We start from the raw sequence: 22,063 nt of genomic DNA on the forward strand, positions 1-22,063 counted from the left end.
TACATCGTTTTCGGGGTTTTTTTTTAGCATTCCGCGGTCAAACGCGGCTTTTCTTTCAAGTCGTTTTGCTAACTATTCATTGTATCTCTAAGTACGCCGACCTGCTTTGTTTTCATCTCTGACCTGTTTGAGATCGATCATCTTGAAAACTACAGTGCTGACATAACTTCAAGGGAGCTTGTTCACAAATACGGTGTGTTTTTTATGTATCATAAAAGCCAATAAATGATATAGAACAAATATCCTGGCAACACAGTGTAAAACGCACACACACTGACACAGACACACACACTCATAGACACACACACACTCACAGACATTGACACACATAAACACTGACAGACAGACAAACACACACTGACACATATATACACACTAACACACACATACAAACACTGACAAGTCACACACTGACACATATGCACTCCCACAAACACACACACTGACATAGACAGACACTGACACATACACATACACACAAACACACACACACAGAGACAGCCACAAACACCCACACACTGACACATACACACACTGACACAGACACACACATGGACACACACTAACACACAGCCACAAACACACACACTGACACACACACAGTGACAGACACAAACACACACTGACACACACACACTGACACAGACACAAACACACACATACACACACAAACACATTGATACAGACACAGGCACACAGACAGATACACACACACACAAGAACACGCATACAAACAGACACTCAGGTGCACAAACACAAACACACGCACTGACATAGACAGACACTGACACATACATACAAACACACACACACAGACAGACAGACACAAACACCCACACGCTGCCACATACACACACTGACACAGACACACACATGGACACACGCTGACACACACAAACACAAACACACGCTGACACACACTGACAGACACAAACACACACTGACACACACTGACACAGACACAAACACACACTGATATACACACACACACACACACATTGATATAGACACAGGCACACAGACACACAAGAACACGCATACAGACACTCAGATGCACAAACACACACACACACACAGCCAGGCAAACACACACACTGACACAAACTCACACTGACATACATTCACACAAGCACACACAGACACAGAGACACAAACACACCCAGACACACACTGACACCACACAGTTACACATATGCACATATCTCACATCGCCCACTTTGCCCCGAAACGGTGTCTCTCTTCACCGTTTACATTTTCATAAGCTTTAAACTAACCAATATCGACACCGAACTCGCATTTCCCAATCAAAAATACAAAACTTCATCTTTTTTTGTTCTGAATATCTGCCTAAGAGTTATTGAGGCATTCCAGTGACTGATGAAGTGTGTCCTAATCGTGCTGCCCTGCTGCCACACTCAATGTTAACATGCCCTGACATAAGAGAAGGTTAGAGAATACGACACAGAATGTCAAGCAGGTCCGTTTTACAGGCTTATAATTCTACTTATCCACGCTGTATTTTAAATGGACCTCCTCACATTCCCGTAGCTATCTATCCATGCAACTGGATTGAAAGTGCCAACTATTGTCCTTAGTTGGCTTTGGAGTCGTTTGTGTGCAAGCAATTTAATTTTTCTCTCTCTCACACACACACACACTCACACCATCCCTAAATATGATTGTTTTGTGTTGACCTGCCTGCCTATCTCTGCAGATGCATTTCCCTTAATTGCTTTACATTGCACTGTAAAACTGAACCTGCACGAATATGTCAGAACATTTTACGTTTTGAATTTCAATTGGTTTAGTAGCTTTTTTTGACGCGATATTTAATTGTTTACTTCAGTTGCCCTATGCAGACAAAAAGCCCCGCGTCTTGACCTGTCCTGTAAGCCACGCGTACCTGTTCCACATGGTAATGAATAACACGCTGCTTCATTCCTGTAGTTTGGGGTGGTGCCTGCTTTCGGTTTCGCTTTTCTCTGAAAGGGTCAAACTCAACTGCAGAAACCGCACCAGAAACTCTCGCTTCCACGCCACCAGTGTACTCAGCACCGTTCAGTTCAGTCGTGGGGAGAATGAGGGGCTCAACGGCTTTAATTCTGACTTTTGACCCAACGTAGACATCAGAGAAATCATAGGGCACAGAAGGAGACCATTCGGCCCATCGTGCTCCTGTCGGCCCTCTGAAAGAACTATCCAATTAGCCCCAGTCCCCTGCTCGCCCCACAGCCCGGCCAATCTTTCCCTTATAAAGATATGGGCAAGTTCCTTTTGCAAGTCGCTAATGAATCTGGTTTCACCACCGTTTCAGGCTATGCAGTCCACATCATAGTTTTGTTGCTATTGCATGGGGAATACTGGACCGGATAGATGGGCCACCTATCAGTCAGCGCGGGCCACTCCGAGTTAAATTGGTCATGTGCGCAGTAAGATAACAGACAGCTCATTTATTTGAGATAGATAGCTTGGTTTATCAGTCCCCCTCCAAAGTGGGATCATGCGGGGTGTCGGGCAACGTGTTCACTTAATTGAGAGTTAATAGCAAAAATAAACCCTCAATCAGCTGGTTAAACTAACTGCAAAGGACACACCAAACAATTCCTCTTCCAAATCCTTTCACCCTCATGAACTCCCCACCACCTGCAGCCTCCCAGTATCACTGGTCTGTGCATTACGACGGTAACTACGATTCAAAAGCGATTCACCGGCTGGAAATCGTTCTGGGACGTCCTGGGGCAGTGAAAGGTGCTACATAAATGCCAGTTCTCTGTTCTGGACCCTCCCCTCCGCCATCCCCAATCAAAATATTAACTTGTCCTTTGTCATTCAAAGTGTTGATGGGCCTGTTATGTGCGATTGGTTTTCTGTCATAGGGGATGAATCTGGCAATATGATCAATTGCGTTTAACCCATGTGCCAAAATCGCAAAAGCTCCCCCCACCCCGTCGCCACCCCTTCACTTTTGTGGGCCCACACAGTCCCGCCGATTAATCTGCAGTTTCAGTATTACTAAAAGCTGCAATGATGGGTGAGAAGTGTTTCCACTCTTGTAACACCTGTCACCTCCGTTTCTTCTGGTAAGCCGGGGTGATGCTACAGTTTCTCGGATTTGTTGACCGACATGGCTCACCTCCCTTCTCCCAGTTTCTGATCTCAAACACTCGTGAAACCCACGCTGCGCGTCGCCTGTTGCGGCCGCCGGTGTGGGTGGAGTGACATTTGAAAGCAATGCAGCTCTGGCGCATTGTTCGATTCCCATTGCAGAACAATACCCCCCCTTATGCTTTATTTTCTAGAACGAACTCGTTGATTTTGTGTGTGTGTGTGTGTGTGCTGCTGCTGCTGCAGTCCTTATTTGAATGCCCTGCCGGTTAATGTGTGCATTTTGCTTTTCAGCCAAAAGTTCCAAACGAGGATTTGACACGTAGGCTGCAGCAGATCGACGCTTCGGGGCGGAAAAACAAACGAGCGGGACTGGTGTGCGGTTTGTATTGCGAAGCCGCTCCCCCCCCCCCCCCCCCCCAACACCCTGCCCGAGAGAGAGAGAGAGAGAGAAAAATAGCACAAACGCCGAACGTTTCCCAAAATCAGGCGCAAATTTCCAGCCTGTAGCAATCAGATTAATTCAAACTTCAAATGGAAAGTTATGCAACCAAAATAGATGGCTTCAGGTAAACTACCTAATCATAAACTTATAACCGCCTAGGGTTGCATATGAAAGGGAGAAAGAGAAATGGAGATAAAAAGAGGGAGGAGAAACAAGGAAGGAATAAATAAACAAAAACAGAGAGGGCAAGCCTGTACAAAGTATTAGGGCAGCATATGTGCAATCTGTATGATACTCCAAGCCCAGTTTGTGTGTCATTTTCCAATAATTATGTTCATTTTTCTGAACAAATTTTTTGGTACTTTATTATTTTAAAAAATGCATTCATTGGATGTGAGCATCGCTGGCTGGCTGGCCCAGTATTTACTGCCCGTCCCTAGTTGCCCTTGAGAAGGTGGTGGTGAGCCACCCTGCAGTCCATGTGGTGTATAGGCAGGGAAATCCAGGATTTTGACCCAGCAACGACGAAGGGACGGCGACACGTTTCCAGGTCAGGGCGGTCTGTGTATGAATTGTAAATCAATAGTTATTTCTCACTGAATATACTTTGGACCATGTTTACAGCCCAAGTATTAGTGATCCATTGCTGGTCTGCCCCCTCCAGTTGATGGCATCCAATCAAACTGCAACGAAAGTAAATTCAGGTAATGTTGGTCATTCATAACTTGGTCCAATTAAACGCCGCGCCAGCCACTTCTAATCTGACAGTCACGAGCATACTGCGCCAATACTTCACAGGGACTGGTGCCAAAGCGATTGTCCCTGATGCGTCAATAGCGGCCTTTTGGCACACACAAGTCACTCTAACTGACCTCACAGCCCTCGATTGTAGTGTTGGTTTCTCAGGAACACCCAACACCATTTTAGAGAATAAACGCGCGAATCGCGTTCATTGTGTTCGGACAAACTCGGGCAGGTTTTCTCCACAGTTCACTTTTCTAGCGAGACTGGGAGTTGACGGTCCCGGTGACCGAGAAAAGGAGCGCGATGAGAACAGGGCGCACCTGTCCAAGGACACAACAGCATTGGGATTTTTCTTCAAAGGGATGACTTGGCGATGTGTGTAATTCCGAAAAGCGGTCAGCCAGAGTAATGTTGGAATTAATCTCACAAACAGGGACATTTTCAGAACCTAGAGAACTCATTCGTTGACTAAGTTATCTCCTCTGTCCCCTTGGTTCTTATTTTCCTACTTTGAAGTCTATGCAGGTGGGAAGGCTTCAGGTGGACTTTATTGCACTATCCACTTGTTCAATTTCATCTCTTTCTAAAACAAGCCCAGATACCTAATTTTTTCTCCCCCCTTGTGTATCGTGCTCCGGTGGGACTAAACTCATTTAGTCTTAGAAGACAGTGGCCAAAATACAGCACTGAGCGGCCCCACAATGCATTTTACCTATGCCTGCAATGGAATGAACCCTTCAACTATCAGATGGTCGGAGATGTGATCGACTGGATCTGAACTTGAGAGACGGACAGTGACGGTGAACAAGGTCACCCAACGAATGCAGTTTAAATAAACGAATGTGAACGCCCCACTGCACACACCGCAAGGCAAGGCACCATTTTAAAATGCCCACCCTCTGCTGTAAACGTGCATACTTTACAAATGCATTGGATTAGCTGGTTGACCCTTACTATGTTCTCTTTATGCTAACTTTATTGGAGTGTGAGTGACCGTCCTGTGACCATTTAACATCAGTGTGAATTGAATGTTCAGTGAGCTAGGTGTCGCAGAAGGTTGATAGAATGCCATCTTCTAATGGCGACATCTTAACATAAAACGATATGAATTTTAATATTTCTCACCACCAGTTCTACCGAAGCTGTCCAGTGGAAATATTTATTTTTCTATTGGAGATGCTGACTGACCTGCTTTAAAAACACAGATTTGCCGTCCCACTCCTTTTTTTCGAAAGAAATCTTTAATGTTTTGATTTTTGGCTCGGAATCACGTGTTTGTGGTAACTACAGTAATGCCGCCCGTTGAGGGTGAGTCTTCGGTTTGGGCTAAAAACATGGGTTAAAAAGAAGAGGAAACACAATAGATTTGCATTTATATAGCGCCTCTCACGCCCCCCCCCCCCCCCCCCCCATCATCCCAGGACGTCTCAAAGAGCTATCGAGCCAATGAAGTATGTTACAGCTAGTGTAGTGCAAAGGAGGTGATCCCATAATCGAGAATTTCCCCCCAAAAAAGTGTCTATTTAACAACCCCAAATGCACCAGGTACAACATTGAGGCTTCCATCTCTCCATCCTGGTGCATTTTCATATCACTTACATTTTTTCAGTCAAGGTGAAGTCACTGATTGACCGAATGTAACATTTTTCTGGCTTTCTCCTCGCCCAAGCGGTGCCTACCAGGTGTGACAGAATAGAATGTAACATGAGCAAATGCAATTGATGAATGTAGGAACGGCAATTGATGATGACCGCCTGCCTCAGCCTGGCTGATGTACATCAGGAGGGGTGGGGGGGGGGGTCAGGTTTCTCCGCGTTAACCTTGAAAGGCTTCGACTCAGCAGCAAGGAAACGCCCCCAAGTTCATCCTGCACCGAGTCTGCACCGCGGTCCTTCGGCTCCTAAACACCCCCTCCACAAAGCGTTGTTTATTTGATGACTCAGAACCTATTGTGTGTTTTCAATGAGTAATTACACACCCGAATGTTTTTCGAGTTGGAAGCAGGCTTTGCAGTTGGTCATACATCTGAACAATACCCATTTTAGAAACAAAAGGCAAGTTGCCGAGCTGAAAACAAATTTTGACACTCTTAGGTGACAGGAAGTGTGACAGTCCCGAGAACAGTGCGTGTTCAGAAGTGTGCAAGTACAGAAGGCAAAATGTACCAAGAGCACCCACCCCCCTCGGCCCCTTGCAATAATTGCTTCCAGACTGGTGGCGAACAGCGTGGAGAATGTCCATGTCCACCAGAAAGTCGCCAACATACTCGTTTGTCCATTCTGTGTGTTTTTTTTTTAAAAATATGTGTTCTGCTTTTATTCTGTCTAATTGGAGCCTGGGCAGAATGAAGATCTTTATTGGGTTAGGCGAGAGGACACCGTGTGTGTGTTTTGGATAACCCTCTTCCCAAACGACTCTGTAACATCACACTGGTCAGCGGGTTCATGATGTACATTCTGTGCTCAGCATCCTGTGCAGGTGCTGAACCGTGCACATTGAATCCCGTGACGGAAGCAGCGGGGGGAGAGGAGGGGGAGGGGGGGTGGAATGCGTCTAGATTTGGTCCAATCACATGCCACCAGGTACGTCAGTCGATAGGTGCAACGAATCTCCATGACGTCTTACTTTTTTTTTGAAAACCCCCAAAATAGCTTTATCAAAAGATGGGGGAAAGGTAGCGAGTTTTTTCTGGAGCGTTTGCAAGTGTGCCAATCAGAGACGTTGATTTGTCCCATGTAACCGCGCCGAAATATGCCCAGAAATGCCATTTTCCTGATCAAACCAATGGGATTCCCGACTGGCAGCTCCCATTCACTTCCTTACATCTGGGCCCAGTTAGCATCATGATCTGATGTCATATTGGAAATTTATTTCACCAGGTCCCCTCTCATTCATGAACTGAATCTAGCAGGTTTAAAGCACAACCCCCTAACTTTCAACATCCCCTTTTGCAGACAGGGATGCAAAGTCGCTTGAAAAAAGAGAGAGAGAGAGAGAAAACTCAGTCGAGGTATCAAGAATTGGTGGTAAGGTATATGAGAGAGGTGCAGGATCGCATCATTTAAGGCACCGGTGAATATCCGGTGTGCAACCTCACAGCTTGTTTTAAGTGGACTAGTTACGTGTCTCCTTGCAAAACCGGGATTACCCCATCCCCTCCCCTTCTTCTTGGCAAGTCCCCCAAGCGCAAGGCCGTTTACTGGGGACAGCAGGAAAGAGGGATGAGAGAGAATGGGAATGAGAGAAAGAGCTGACCTCTTCGGTCGTTGCTCTCGCTTTTTCCACATTGCCCCGAATATTTAATGTATCGTTGCTGAGAAAGATTTGGGACCTTTCAGCAGGTGCCGACCTCAGAGGGCATTTGTCTTGTGATACGACTTGCAACTGTGTGTTAATTTTCCATCATTGACAACTCTACCTTTCCAGGTGGGGCGAGATATTGTCGGTATAGTAGTGTTAGAACAGTTATTGTAGTGTTAGAGTTATTGCCATTAATAATGCTTCAAACAGCATAATAATTGGCATAGCTGCGCCTGTGTTCAAGCCAACCCTTCCTTTATTAAATAACTTTCGGATGGCTTCAGAGAGTTAAAGAAGGATCCGGGACCAAGTTCAATTTTAACCCTTCCTTGTTTGACGATCTGTTACAATTTAAATGTGCTTATTTGGGCCCAATTCAAATCATGGGCTATTTGGGAATGTGTTTTTGGACCCTTGTCAATCACAGGCACATTCTGAAAGAATGTGATATACATGATCATTGCAATACACACACACACAAACAAAACACTACCAAAAATATTTAAGCCTAAGATCAGTGACCCTGAATACATCTAGGTGTCTAAAATTTAAATACACATTTACAATCCTTCTCACTAGAAATCCTCAGCTAATTTCTTGCATGTGCTTTACTTTGCTACAGATTTCTAAACCAGTTGCAGATTTGCTAACAAGTACAATCTTTAACCTCTTGCACCCCATTTCTTCCAGTTTTAAGGCGATTGTTGAAACCGCGATACTCGCGAATACCTCCACCCCCATCCCACCCCGAAACCTCTGAAGCAATTTAGAACCCAGGGTTTACAGAACTGAGCTTCGGTCTTGTGACTAAGACCCAGTCCAGCTGGTGAGCTCTCGGCAGCCGGACTGATTCATTAGTAAGTGGGTTAGCGAAAGAAACATAACACATTTAAACAAAAAAAAGTAATGATAATTGTAGTGAAAATATTAAAGAGAGCCGAGCCTAACATAGAAGAGGAAAGTGCACTTTAATTTGCTGCATATCATATCAGAGGGGAGGGGAAGAGACAGATTATTTTTTACGCAGCCAGTTATAGTGGAATGTACTGCCTGAAAGGGCAGTGGAAGCAAGGTCAATTGTAACTTTCAAATGGGAATGGGTTATTTGGTTGAAGAGGAGGGAAAAAGAGAATTGCAATTAGGGAAAGAGGGAAGGGGATCTAATTGAATGTCTCTTTCTAAGAACTGGCACCAGTATGTCAGTGTGTGGGACAATAAAAAAGTCAAGGAAAGCGCTATACTGTGGGTTCCATCCTATCTGTCACTGAATTCCACCTGTGTACTGCAACCATGCATTTCTGCCCATATATTTTATGTAGGCTGCACGATGTATCTATCTATATGTGTAGTATATGCAATAGGATCTGTGTGTGTGTGTGTGAGACAGAGATAGAGAGCGATTTGTGTGTGAATGTATGTGTGAGATAATGCATAAGGCAAGAGTACGGAGGAAGAGGGGCAATTGAACCAGAACAAGGAGAGAGTGTGAAAGGCAAAGCTGGTCTGAGAGAAAGTAGGTGTGTGTGTGTGCGTGTGTGTGAGAGAGAAAGTAAGACTGTGTGTGCGTTTACAAGAGAAAGAATCGAAACATTGAATTGTAAGACTGAACTGCCTTTTCTGACACTTGTACTTCTCCACAGAGTTTCATTGCTCACTGCACTTTAACAGTCTAAAGCTGGAAGCTCTCACATTTCAGTAACAGAACGCCTCCTTTCCTTCTAACCAAAAGCAGTGTCGCTTAATTCTTCCTTGGCCTGTTCTTGTTGGAAATCAGACCTCCAGTTAAGGAATAAAGCATTGGGAAAATACTGGCCAATGCTATGTAACGAATAACTGAAACAATACCCCTAATTCACCTCTTTTAATCTGCACACTCAAATACCACCAACCCGAACACGTGAGGCTGATCTAATCTCTACAAGGCGCTGCGCCGATCTTGTATTCTGTCGCACTTTATTTCTCGAGGTTTGACATTTGCAAGAGCTGGAATGTCTAAAGGGAGACTCTATTAAGTAAATCTGTAGCTACTCTTGAAAAGCACCGTGGACTTCCTGTCCTCGAATTGGACCCAGCACCTTTGAAGAAATATGCCCTTGCAAGTTCCTCGTGTCTAGCAACGGAAACGCTGCGGGTCTGATGCGAGAGGCAAGCTACAACATAAATCATTCGGATTATTAATGACTATAGTTAATACTGAGGATTTAAAAAAAATGTATTTTCACGCATCCCCCGAGTGGTACCAGCAGCAGGATACTAAGGGGTGACATTATAACAAAAACTCCCATTCCAAATCTAGGGCAAAGACCCACTCTATTTATCTATTATCCCATCGCCCCCCACCCTGCCCACGCTCCCGCCCCCCACCTTCTCATGTATGCATCATCTGAAATACTTCTGCCTTTAACTATTGTGGGCTTGCTATTCACTTTCTTTTTCGTCAGCTTTGCAGCAACAGACTATGCTGAAATGGCTCGTCTTCCTATAGTCACATTAAACATCACTTCCTATCATGGATGTCAGCCAGACATCACACAGGCACATCTGATAATATTTACGTATTGTTTCATATCAATAAACTTTCAGCCGCTGCAGGTCATGATTGAAAATGTGGCTCATGACGGGGCCCTCACCGCGGTGACAAACAAAATGCAATAAACATTTGTACGCGGGCCAAAATAGGCCGAGTTGTAAAAACACGCTCTAGTTAACCCTTTGATTAATAAGTTTTGCTTTCACTGTGCATGACTCTAGTGTGGCTGTCGCTCAGCTAAGTTGACGATTCACAGATTGAATAGTCAAAACCGAACAAGCAAATACCTAATTCACCAGGTCATCTTTCTCCAAGTTAAACCCTAAGCTTCTCTCCTGTGGAACTGTATAACGGGCCCTAAGGAGTTAAAATGCTTTTTTCATTTCGAATTAGAAGGCCTGATTGATATATTTGTCTCGATTTAACCTTTAGCATGCTTTAACCTGAAGCGATTGTGTTTGCAATTGGTGACCTTCCAAACGATCGATAGCGGCCTGTTATGTAAGGGAGATAATATCAACGTGTAATTTACCTGTTCTTAACTGCGTCCAAAATGCAATGCCGTTTTCTTTTGATTATCTGCTATTTTCTCGCTGTAAATTTCTACAGAAATTTCCGCTACTGACTGGTCGGAAAATTCACCAGCTAAATTATATTTGTGTCTATTAGCTCGATAATACTCGACCTCCCAAACACTGGATCTGGCTGTTAAACAATCGAGAGATTGGCCACTCAGCGCTGGTACAATTTCTGTGTAGAGGGTAATAAGGGACGATTCACTCTCCGCAACGGTCTGAGAGATTGACCAGTATGGATTATATATTAAAGTGTTTTATTGTGTGCGTTTTATGGGCATTTTATAATGTATAATAAATTCAACACTAGAGATAACAACTGATGTAGCAAAGTTTAAGCATGAATGTGTCCACTTTCCTACTCTCTCGCCAATTCTCTTTTTCCCCAAAACACACACAGACCCATTGAGGAATGCTTTTTATGCGCATGTGTTTGAAATTGTAAACTCTATTTTCTAACGGACCCAATTATTTATATTCTTTCAGAAGCAGAATGACTTCAGTAAAATTGTTAGAAAGTTACTCTGAGGTGTTGGCGGTACAAAATGAACAAAAGCAGTCTCCCATTCAACACAGTAAAGATCAGGGATTCCTTTACTGGAAATGTAATTTTCAGCAATTTCCTCAAAAGTAAACTTTTTAAAATGTCTCCCCATTTAATTCTCCACGCGTATTTGTAAAAGACCCAGATTTTGTGAATTTTGAGCTAACATAACTGAGTTTTAAAAGGTGTAATAAGGTGTAACCCTTCTAGTTGCTATTTTGAATCATCTACCTTTATCACCAAGAACTTGTTTTTTGATCTCTGAGTAAATAGAATTTCGGCATTGAAATTAACATTTTGGACGAAAATAGATCCGACAGATCAGTGACTGAGAAACTCTAATCTGGCTGGCTGGTGAACAGGATAACAAAGCATGAAGTATTTAAAACCTACTGCCCCCAATCTTGCCAATGATAACCATTTCCATGTGTTTCCCGGGTTTTAGTCTATCTACAAAGCCCATCAAATGCGCATTTATCCCATTCCCCTCACCCCTCCAAAAAATGAGATGTTAAAATCATTCAAGATCTTTAATAAGAGATGCCAAAGGACATAGGGCGGAGGACTGAAAGACAACATTTTGGGTTAAACTCACATGTGGCTAGTCAAGAATTTAAGCTTTTTTTTGGAGAGATTTGTACAACTTGAAAGCAAAAAAAAGTTATTAAATTCCCGCCAGATTACAGCCAGTCTTTTCTAAATTTGAACTGGGAAAACCGCACACAGACACAGACACTAACACATAGATACACACATACAGCCAGGGGAACACTCCCTAGAATTTAACGCCAACATCACAAAATATTACTAATTCTCGCCTAAAACGAAAACAGAATCTGTGTAAACGCCGAGTCTTGTCTGCTGCCTAAAATGTTGTGACTAAACGTAGGACCTAGTTGTGTAAAACAGCCAAACTCCTGATCACTTTGCACTCTGCAGGCAGTTGTGTATTTTTCATGCATAACTTTTTAATGTATTAGAGTTCTAAACATGTTTTGCTTGCATTTTATTTCCATTTACTTACTATATAATATATACATACATATATATGTATATATAATATATATATAACATTTTATTGCAATTCAGTCCCAGTGCTTCAAGCATAGGGGAAGAAATCAGACCGCGCCATGAAAATGTCAACCTCCACCACTACACACACACACACACACACACACGAGATTAAAGACGGGCTCCTCCCCTTTAACAAGACTTTGCTTGGAAATGCGGTCTGATGATAAAAGTGAAGAGCCATTCAACGCTCACCTTCCGCTTTCCAAGGTGCAAAGCGCATGTTGCAGAAAGCTCAACTTTTTGTAAATAAAAAAAAACATTTATTTGCGGTCGGAGACCATTGCAGTACCATCCTGTCACTTCATTCCGAGATGTTTCCCCTCCATCGTCCATCAAAGCAATTAAACTGATATTTAAAAAAAATGTTTAAACAAAACCATCTTACCTTAGTGCATTAGACTTTATATACATGGGTTGGGGGGGAAATACTATAAGCTACATAGACCTACCTCCTTTAATGTACACAACATGCTTTAACTTCGCACCTACAGCCGGTACACAGCTTTCCTTTGCTTCAAATATGCTATAAAAGTGTTATTAAATTAGATGACATCCAACACACACACATACATACATACACACACACATACACACACACACACAGTGAGAACCCATCGAAGTATTCAGCAGCATGGCGAGTTACACAGTTAACCCAAAACACATGGAAAGGGTTTAGCCCACGTTTAATAAATTTATATACTGTTCTGCGGATCAACACACACACTTTATATATAATGTATATAACGTCCCAAACATTACGGCAGTAACTGCTTTTCCTTAGCAACAGTCCCAGTCTTTGTTATACAGAAATCCAGTCTGTCATTTTTTTTGTTGTTGCAGAAGTTCAGTGCATCATACATAATGAAAGAGTTTTGATGTTTGCAAAGGCCCGAACTCAAGTTAAAGCAATTTCCCCCCCCTCCCCCCCCCCCCACGCCTTGCAGATGCAAACTTTGCTTTCAGGGAAGATGTTGATGAAGGATTACAGTTTTGTTTCGATTTTGCTTCCAAGTCAAAAAGAAAAAGAGTCACGAATATAACTTCTTGCCATGCCATAATTCATTTAAAAAAAAAAATCCATTTTCAACAAGCTAATTAAATCCATACATGTCCAGCATGCAGGTTTATTATTAATAATATGGTCCTTTCATTTTTAAAAAAAAAAACACCAAAAAAAATGTATAGCAAGCATATAATGCATGAGATGACAGGGTTTGGGGAGGGGGGGGAGAGAAACGGTAGGTTTTTTTTGTTTTTTTAAAAAAACTTTTTTAAAAAGTTTTTTTTTTAAAGTTTTTTTGTTTGGAGGGGGGGGGGGTGGTTGGGGGTGTTGGGGGGGGGGGGGGGTGTGGGGGGTGCGGGGCACAGCAAATCCACAAACTCACATGAAGAACTCCGGAGAGGAAGGGTTGTCACTGGAGGATCCCGTTTCTCTAAAGCCGCTGGTCACTAGTTTCTCGTACTTCTCCTTGTAGGCGTCCCTCTCCCGGACAAGTCTGCTTATCTCCTGTTTTAAGTGTTCGACTTGCTGCTGGAGTTGCGTCTTCTCGCTCTCCAACATGTGCCGCTGCTGCACCCGCTTGAAGCGGCAGGACTGAGCGTAGCCCCGGTTCTTCAGGGTCCGGCGCTTCTGCTTCAGCCGGATGACCTCCTCCTTGCTGACCCCCCGGAGCTGGCGGTTGAGCTCCCTCACCGACATGGTGACCAGCTGGTCGTCCGAGAAGCGCTCGTCGTTCCGCAGGTGCGGGTGCTGGTGCATGCCGCCGCCGCCGCCGCCGATGGTGCCGCCGCCGCCGCCGCCGCCGGTGGTGGTGCCGGGGTTGGGGGTGCCCACAGCAGCCACTCCTCCCCCTGGGTGCTGGTGCCCCTGGTGGTGATGATGGTGATGGTGCTGGTGCTGGTGATGGGCCACCACGGTGCCGGCTGGAGGCATCTCGTCGCCGGCCATGCCCGCCCCGGCCGCCGGTGCATAGTGCTGCTGATGTTGCTGCTGTTGCTGCTGCTGCTGCTGCTGCTGCTGCTGGCTCCTGTAGCCCTCGAAGCCCGCTTGCATCTGCTGATGGGCGCTGTTGATCAGGGCCTCGACCGCATCCTCCGGCGTGAAGCTCAGAGCGTCCGGGTTCAGCTGCTGGTAGTTGGTCATCCAGTAAAAGTCTTCCAGGTGCGCCGCCTTCTGCTCTCCTGGGCTCGGAGCGCTGAAGCTGGGGGACGGGGGCACGGAACTGCACGGGGTGCTCATTGGAGTGGAAGACAGCGAACCCCCGATACGGTTGCAGTGGCTGCCCGGATTGCCTTCCGAGTCGACCGGTTCCTTTTTGACTTCGAATTTCATCAGATCGAAGTCATTAACATATTCCATCGCAAGGGGACTGTTGGGTAGGTCGGCGTTGTTGATTGCCAACTCGGATGCCATCCTTTTGCTCGGATTGCTATTAAGACGTCCAGTCCTCCACACACCCGGGCAAACGCCAGCGATCGCCGCGATCAAACTGTTCTGAGCTGAAGGAGAGAGAGCCAGCTTGATTTCTTTTGTTTTCCCCCCCCCACCCCACCCCCCCCCACTCCTCTCCTCTCCTCTCCTCTGGCTGGCGCTTGGTTGGATTTTTATTAGCACTAGGAACTCTTGCCACACTTCAGGGTGTTTTTTTTTTAACCAACAACAACACCCAGCGGAAAAAAGAAAAAGAGATTATGACTGTCCCGGCTCCAATCTGTTACAAGACAAGATACATCGGTGGGAAACGACCTTTCTCTCTCTCTCTCTCTCTCTTAAGTCTTAGCTTCATGGAATCTGCGCACCAGGTCTGAATGTTGCTTCTCTCCCTCTCTCTCTCTCTCTCTCTCCCTTTTCTCTCTCTCTCTCACTCACTCTGCTTCATCGTGGCTTGCTGTTGGATTTTTGTTGGTGGCTGTTGCTTGCTCTCACAGCTTATCATGGAAGGAAGAGGAGGGAAGGGGGGTGGTTGAGAGATAGGTGGATGAAAGATAGAGAGAGAGAGACAGAATTTAAAAAAAAACGAGGGTTTGCGATGGCTTGCTGCTTTAGGGTTGGAGGGGGGAAGGGAAGGGTGGGGAGGGGGGGTTGACAGAACAGATAAAACCCCCCGACGCAAGTTGAGATTATAGCTGGAGCACGGGGCTCGCCGGCGCTCTGTTTAAAAGCATCGCTCCTTTTATACCGCACCCGACGTCAGATTTCAAATGGGAAATTGACTAACACTCGCAGCCAATGGGCTGGCGCATCAGCTTGTCTGATTAGCATAAGAGTGGAAACCGGGCAAACTTTTTAAACTGTCAATCACACGACAGGATCAGCTGACTGTCAGCTGGCAGAGAGAGAGAGAGGGAGAGAGAGAGAGAGAGAGAAAGTTTTCTTACTTTAAGGGGCTTGACGAGGTACCCAGAGCAAAAGTGTGGAGCTGAAGTCGGAGAGAAATATATCTATGTGTGAGTGTGTGGGTGTGCCTTGAATTTGTGTGAGAACGTACCGACCGTCTCAAAGATAGAACATTTTAATATGCGATATTCCTAATATATTATTAAAAATGGCTTTGGCAATGCGTGATCTGGACTAATCCACATGATAATCCACCCAATTCAGCGACTGTACAGCTGCTATTTCTATCTGATGTGCAGACCGTGTAGGTGCAGTTGAAATAGCATTTATTAATTTTAGACAGGCAGCAACCCCCTGTAAGTGTATCTTGTTTACCGGAGGCTTTTCTCTTGGCCTTTGAACTTTAGCCAGGGTGACCGGATTTTCTTGTCCGGCAATCCTTGCACTCTCTTCTAAAGGGCAAGTGAAGGAGAGGGGGAGGGGAGGGCAGGGGGAAGGGGTTGGTTGTCTGAGCGAAGGCATTTTTACTGGGACAATATTGGACCCTGTTAACTGCTCCGAGGCAGACGTGCTGCAGGAATTCAGCAAAAATGTTTTCTGCCGATGGAGAGAGGAATCAAACTGCTCAAGTTCGAGTTGGGAAAATGCATGTAATTAAAAAAAAATGCATTTAGAGTTAAAGATTCCATCGTGTTAAACGTCAAAAGGCAAGGCGAGGGAATACAAGTAACCGCTTTAAGTGTACAATCGATTTATATGTTGAATTGCAAGCGACCAGCTCTGGAAAAGAGTGAAATAATTTGACAAAACGCTTCTCTTTGATGGTAAAAATAGTAAAATAAAATTCCCCAGTGAAATTCGAGTTTGGAACCAACCCAGCGACCCCTAGCGGAGACAAACGGTAATTGTGGTCTTTTCGGGTCTCATGTTAATTGCTTTACGTTTTGGGATTGGAATACTCTAGAATACAAAGCCCCAGAACAAAAGTTCACTATTTAAATAGGCAGTTAGCCTGGCGAGTACCTCTTTACAACATGACGATTTTAAATGAATACTTTCTTTTGAAAGAAAAATTCTAAGGGTAAATTTAATGCCCAAAGAGTTCTTTCGAGAAACAGGTCTGATTCACACACAGACAGAAAAAAAAAAGAATAATTGGTGGCAGGCAAGTTTTGGTGCATGTGGGTCTCGCCGCATAAATAATTGATGACAGTCTTGCTGATAGAAATGACACGCTGGTGAACAACTGGGAGATTTAAGTTCGGAGGTTTACAGTCTGGGAGATACGGATTCGATTGTTTTATTGTCAAATGTGTCTTGCTCTTCGTGGACTGGAGTGATCTCACAGAGTGATTCTTCAGTGAAGCTCCCTTGTGCTCAGTGCTCACAAGGTGATGTCACTGAGAGCGACAATCCCGGCAGTGGCCAAGAGAAAAATCAGCTTCATTTTGGCAGGGAGTTCCTGATCTGTTGATCCCGGGAGCAGTGTGAATGCTTCCGACAGTGAGATTTCCGCGAGGCGCCGTTTCGCATGTTCGATACATTGTGAAGAGTTTCCTAAAGCAAAAAAAAAACCCCCAGCATGTTCCCAGCTTTAACGGTGCTTAAAGTGGGGCTCGTCCCGATTCAGCTTTACAACCGGGTTCCAGAGATGTCAAGAGCGAACCTTGGCTGAAAGTGCTGTGTGAGAGAGCTCGGCTATTAATGTTACACTGTTTGAGAAGTGCGTGGGGCTGGCCAGGTTTTAGGCAGACAAGCAGAAAGTGGAACATTGCTTTGATTTTTCGTCCTAAAGCGAATCCGGAGGCAGACGGTTTTAACACAACCTTCCCTGCCAATGCGGGTCACCAACCAATCTACCGTCGGAGATTTCTAGTCATGGGACTAGATGGGGCACCCTTATGGTTCGCCCTGGCTCAGTGGGTGGCTCGGGTTCTCCCCTCTGAATCAGAAAGATTGTTGGTCGTGCCCCGCTTCAGAGACTCGAGGCCACAATCTGAGCCTGACGTTCCAGCACGGGAGTGCGGGAGTGCTGCACTGTCGGCCGAGAGGTTAAAGGGAGCCTCAGGTCTGCTCTCTCAGGTGGACGTAAGCGATCCAGTGGCACTACTCAAAGGTAGTGCCACTGCTCGATGTTTTATTTCTCAGTCTCTTAACTGTTGTTTGTGGGATCTTGCTGTGCGCGCACCGGCTGCTGGGTCCCCCTTACATTCCAACAGTGACTGTAATTGCAAAAAAAAAATAAAATAAAGTACTTTATTGGCTGTAAAATGACTTGGGAGACGTCCTCAAAGAAATTGTGGAAATGCTACTTAACTTCCTAAAACTTTCCACGCCAATCGCTGCTCTTGAAAAAGCAATTCGCTGTGTGAAGCGAATTGAGACATTTTCGGTGCTAATGAAGCGTCTATGTCACAATTAGAACATTTTGTTCCACTATATTAATAGAAATAAAAGCGGTTTCGAGTCAGAGCGCCAGCCAGTCAGCCAGACATCCGGGTGGGGGTCGAGCAAGACCGAACGTATCTGCGGGGTGTTCTAAGGTGCCCAACAATTACATTCAGGGGCTGTGACATCAGCCCACAATTCAAACTGCACGCTCTTGACTGAGCTTTAAAACGTGTAGAGGTCAGATCGATGGTTTTATAACGTTGCATTTATTTATTTTTTTTTGATTTATAAACTTGCCTGGTCGGGGGTGAGGAGTGTTTTAGCGGCCGTCAGTCAACTTGTTTATCTGGCATATGACTCCAAGAATCGCGACCTCTGACTCTTCAGCAATAAGTTAAAACTGGCAGGGTGCAGGGCGCTGTGGGTCTCCCAGCCTTGAACGGTTCACACACTAGATCCGCCAAAGAGCCCCAAGTTTCCCACACCACACCACCCCCACCCCCATCCCTTTCCAAGTTTTAAACGTAAACACAAGGTCAGAATTGCAATAAAGCGAAACAAATGCACTCAATCGATACGGCAATCGAACGGCTGTCTAACCGTTTTTAATACGTTCTTATATATTGGCCACAGGAATACTGGGTTTTGCAAATTAAAGAATTCTGCCAAGGCCAATTAAAAATCTCGTTGCTGATTTTTTTTTTAGCACAATCAAACTCTTTGGCGTTTTAACGCACTGAAATGATAGCGGAAATTTCACGGGTCAGTTGTCTTAAATTTAAAAAAAAGACTTGCATTTATATAGCGCCTTTGACGACCATTTACAGCGCTTCACTGAATTACATTTTATTACACGTCCTAAAGGTTTGCAGAACAAACACTTTCTGCCCACGGGAGTGAGCACACAGAACTTCGAAATACACTTCAATGCCCCTTCTGATCTAACAACCCAAACTTTGGAGAGTCACATTTTAAACCCGCCAAGTGAAAACTGCACTTTGCAAAGATATTTCGAAAATCTTAAGAACAAGATTTTAAAAAACCTAATCGATTTACTTTCGGTGATGTTCGTATGTGCTTGTCAAAGGGCGACCACAATCAGGACTCCTCCGCCTATCATCACCTCGAATTTCCACGTGTATTTTTTTTCTCTATTCCAAAGAACATAAAGCATTCCCAGTGTTTCAATGACAAACGATTTACCTGGACGAATGCATTGACGAATAATCATATCCTTAAATCACAGGCTTGTCAAATTTCACATAGCGCATTCATAATTCATTGAGGATTAAAGAAAATCGCTGTGTAGGAGCATATTTTGAGTTTGGTATATTTATGCCTGCAGCCTTCAATTTGGACTCACATTGAAATAATAGGTTTTTCATTCTGCACACATATGATATAGCGTCCACACAAATTAAACAAAGATAGCGGGCTTGCTAACTAGACAGATGCACAGAAAGAAAGAGGGAATGAGAAAGATGTTATTAATCCGATTTGAGACTAATTTTTATTGCACTCGTTTAGTTCGAGGCTTTATTGGTTCTAGACAGGGGCTTTTAACCATTCTCCGGTGAATAAGACTTGGGAGGGCTCTGGTGATGGGGCACAACTGAATGAATTAGTACGATAAGGAGAGAGAAAAATAAAACAGTGACAAAAAGGGGAAGGTTATTCAGAAGGAGAATGGCTGAAAAGTGGGTGACAATTTAGGCCGGGAGCAAAGCAAAAACTAACAACTAAGGGATGGCGGTTGGTTACAGAGAGCTCTGAAGTTGAGTATGAAACTGCGAGGGTCTTGTTCCCACCGCGAGGGCGGGCGTGTAGCCCCCCTCCCCCCTCCCCAGCAAAGTGAAGATGCGATGCTATTCTGTGCCATTGACCTAAGCGCCTGTGATCTATTCGTGGAAGGCGTTTTGCCAAAGACGACAGTGTGGGTCAGGTTTAACTTCATCCAATCTCACAGTTTCAACCTTCTACTGGAAGTGTATATAATGATCGCCGGTGAGTGAAAAGGCGGTTTCGTACAATGTCTGGAAAAGCAGAACTCCGAAGGGGAGATGAAGGTCTACTAGCCCATGCCAAAGCCTAATCTCTTCGGGAAAGCTGTCCCCCCGCCCCGTTGCGGTGCTGGAGAATGGGCGGTGAAAGAGAAACTTTGCCTCTTCCAACTACCTCTATCCAATTGATTGCAAGGAACATGCAGAATCCGCAGGAGGAATTCCCGCTAACGTCAACCCCCAAGGAACGCACCTGATACTTCAAGCAGATGAAAAGAGAGCGGCTCCGGAAGAGGTTTTGCTCGGGGATGTGCAGCCCTGCCGTCAGAAGTGAGTGGCTGGCTTGACCAAACAGCCAATGACCGTGCCTCTTTAATTTATTTGATCGCTGCTTTTCATCGTCCTCAGTTGAATAAAGATCCATCAGCCTGTGTGATCTATATATCTATCTATCTATCTAAAATAGCTGAAGGCCGGAGGGGAGGTGTGCTTCTTTTTATAATCCAGGGAATAGCCATGACCTGGGCTGTACACTGCCTGCAAAGGATGGTAGGAGCAGATTCAACAGTAAATCTCAAAAAAGGGATTGGTTATATCTGCTGGAAATGAGGATCGAAAGTGCAGGGCTATGGGGGAAAGGGTAGCGATGTGGGACTAATTGGATGGCTCTTTCAGAAGCTGGCACAGGCACAATGGGCCGAATGGCCTCCTCCTGTGCTGTGCGATCCAACAGGCATTAGCAAGCCCACAAAACCGCTGCACTTCTTCAGCCGGTCTACTGAAGCCCGGCCACGTCATGATAGCCCGCCGTCGGTCAGGAGTTGCACCCTTTTTGTACAGTTTTTGGATGCTGTGTGACGCGAGGAGATAAGAGCTGGCCTGTTAAAAGTTTGTAGCTTTGATGCTGCACAGTGAGTGAGATGCAGCGCACTGCAACACCGTTCACCATAAGATTTCAGCAAAGTGGGGAACCACTGCTGGAGTAATCTCGCTGAGGGCCCCCCCGCCCCCCAGCACAGTATTTGATTTTATTGCCCACGAGAAGAGCTGGCTGTTTACAGATCTCAAATCGGCCAGTGTTTCCAAAGAAGCCTCGTCTGAAGAAAGGAATTAACAAGAACATACCATCTGGGAGAGAAAGTTGAACAGGAATGCAGCTCTGAGTTTCAAGTTTAAATATTCCCTTATTTCAGTCGATCACCAAATTTAATATCTATCAACTGGGTCCGTTTTAAGCATAAAAGTGGCCAAAACTTGCCTGCTTTTGAACGGGGCTAACTTTTGAGTCTTGGATATTTGCCAAAATATATACTGAGGATTTAAAAAAAATATATATTTTTACAAAAATCGCATTTCCCCACTGACTGTTAGTTATGTCTTGTTATTACACTTGTTATTAAGGTCCTATATTCAAAAATGAACCATGTTCGCCGGCAAACATGACACCCGAGTCAGCGGCGACTGCGCACCCGCTCTGTGTCCTGCTTTGAATTAAGGACTGTTAAGGTGATCCATGTGTTGCATTAAACCAATTGTATCCAGTGAACTTCAGCAGCACGCACTCGCTTTCTTTCTCTCTCCCTTTTTTTAAATTGCTGGAACCGTTTGTCTAAGTCAGTTCCAGTTATTTCTACCGACCTCAGTAAAGATATACTGGCTTGGCTGGGAGTGCAGCATGAATTACCAGAATGATACTGGGGCTCGGGGTGGGGGGAGTTACATTGATGAGGACAGGTTGCATGAACTAAGCTTGTGTTCCAGTGAGTATAGAAGATTGAGGAGGTTCTGACTGAGCCGTTTCAGATGTTAAAATGATTCAATTGCGTAGAAACTGAGAACCTCTTTCCTCTGGTGGGGTAACAGGAACCGGGGGGGAGGGAGGGGGCATCATCTTAAAATTACAACTTGCTCCCTTTAGGGATGAAATCTTCTTTCACACAAAGGGTCGTATAAAAGTGGAATTCTCTGCTCCAAAGGGATGAATTGGACTGTCCAAGGCTGAGATCGATACGGCTGCA

General features: G+C 44.9%; 1 protein-coding gene across 2 annotated transcripts in view; it reads right to left on the reverse strand.

Annotated features, from left to right (window-relative positions):
* Window positions 1–15,362, reverse strand: part of LOC144682217 (transcription factor Maf-like) — a 362,912-nt gene extending 347,550 nt beyond the window's left edge. For both annotated transcript variants that reach the window (XM_078544632.1, XM_078544633.1), the window contains exon 1: window positions 13,703–15,362. In XM_078544632.1, coding sequence (XP_078400758.1) covers window positions 13,703–14,730 — 1,028 coding nt within the window. In that variant the 5' untranslated portion in view covers window positions 14,731–15,362. The remainder of the gene's footprint in view (window positions 1–13,702) is intronic.
* Between the last annotated feature and the right edge of the window lie 6,701 nt (window positions 15,363–22,063).

This window comes from Cetorhinus maximus, chromosome 6 (genome assembly GCF_964194155.1).
Source record: "Cetorhinus maximus chromosome 6, sCetMax3.hap1.1, whole genome shotgun sequence".
Classification (NCBI taxonomy): domain Eukaryota; kingdom Metazoa; phylum Chordata; class Chondrichthyes; order Lamniformes; family Cetorhinidae; genus Cetorhinus; species Cetorhinus maximus.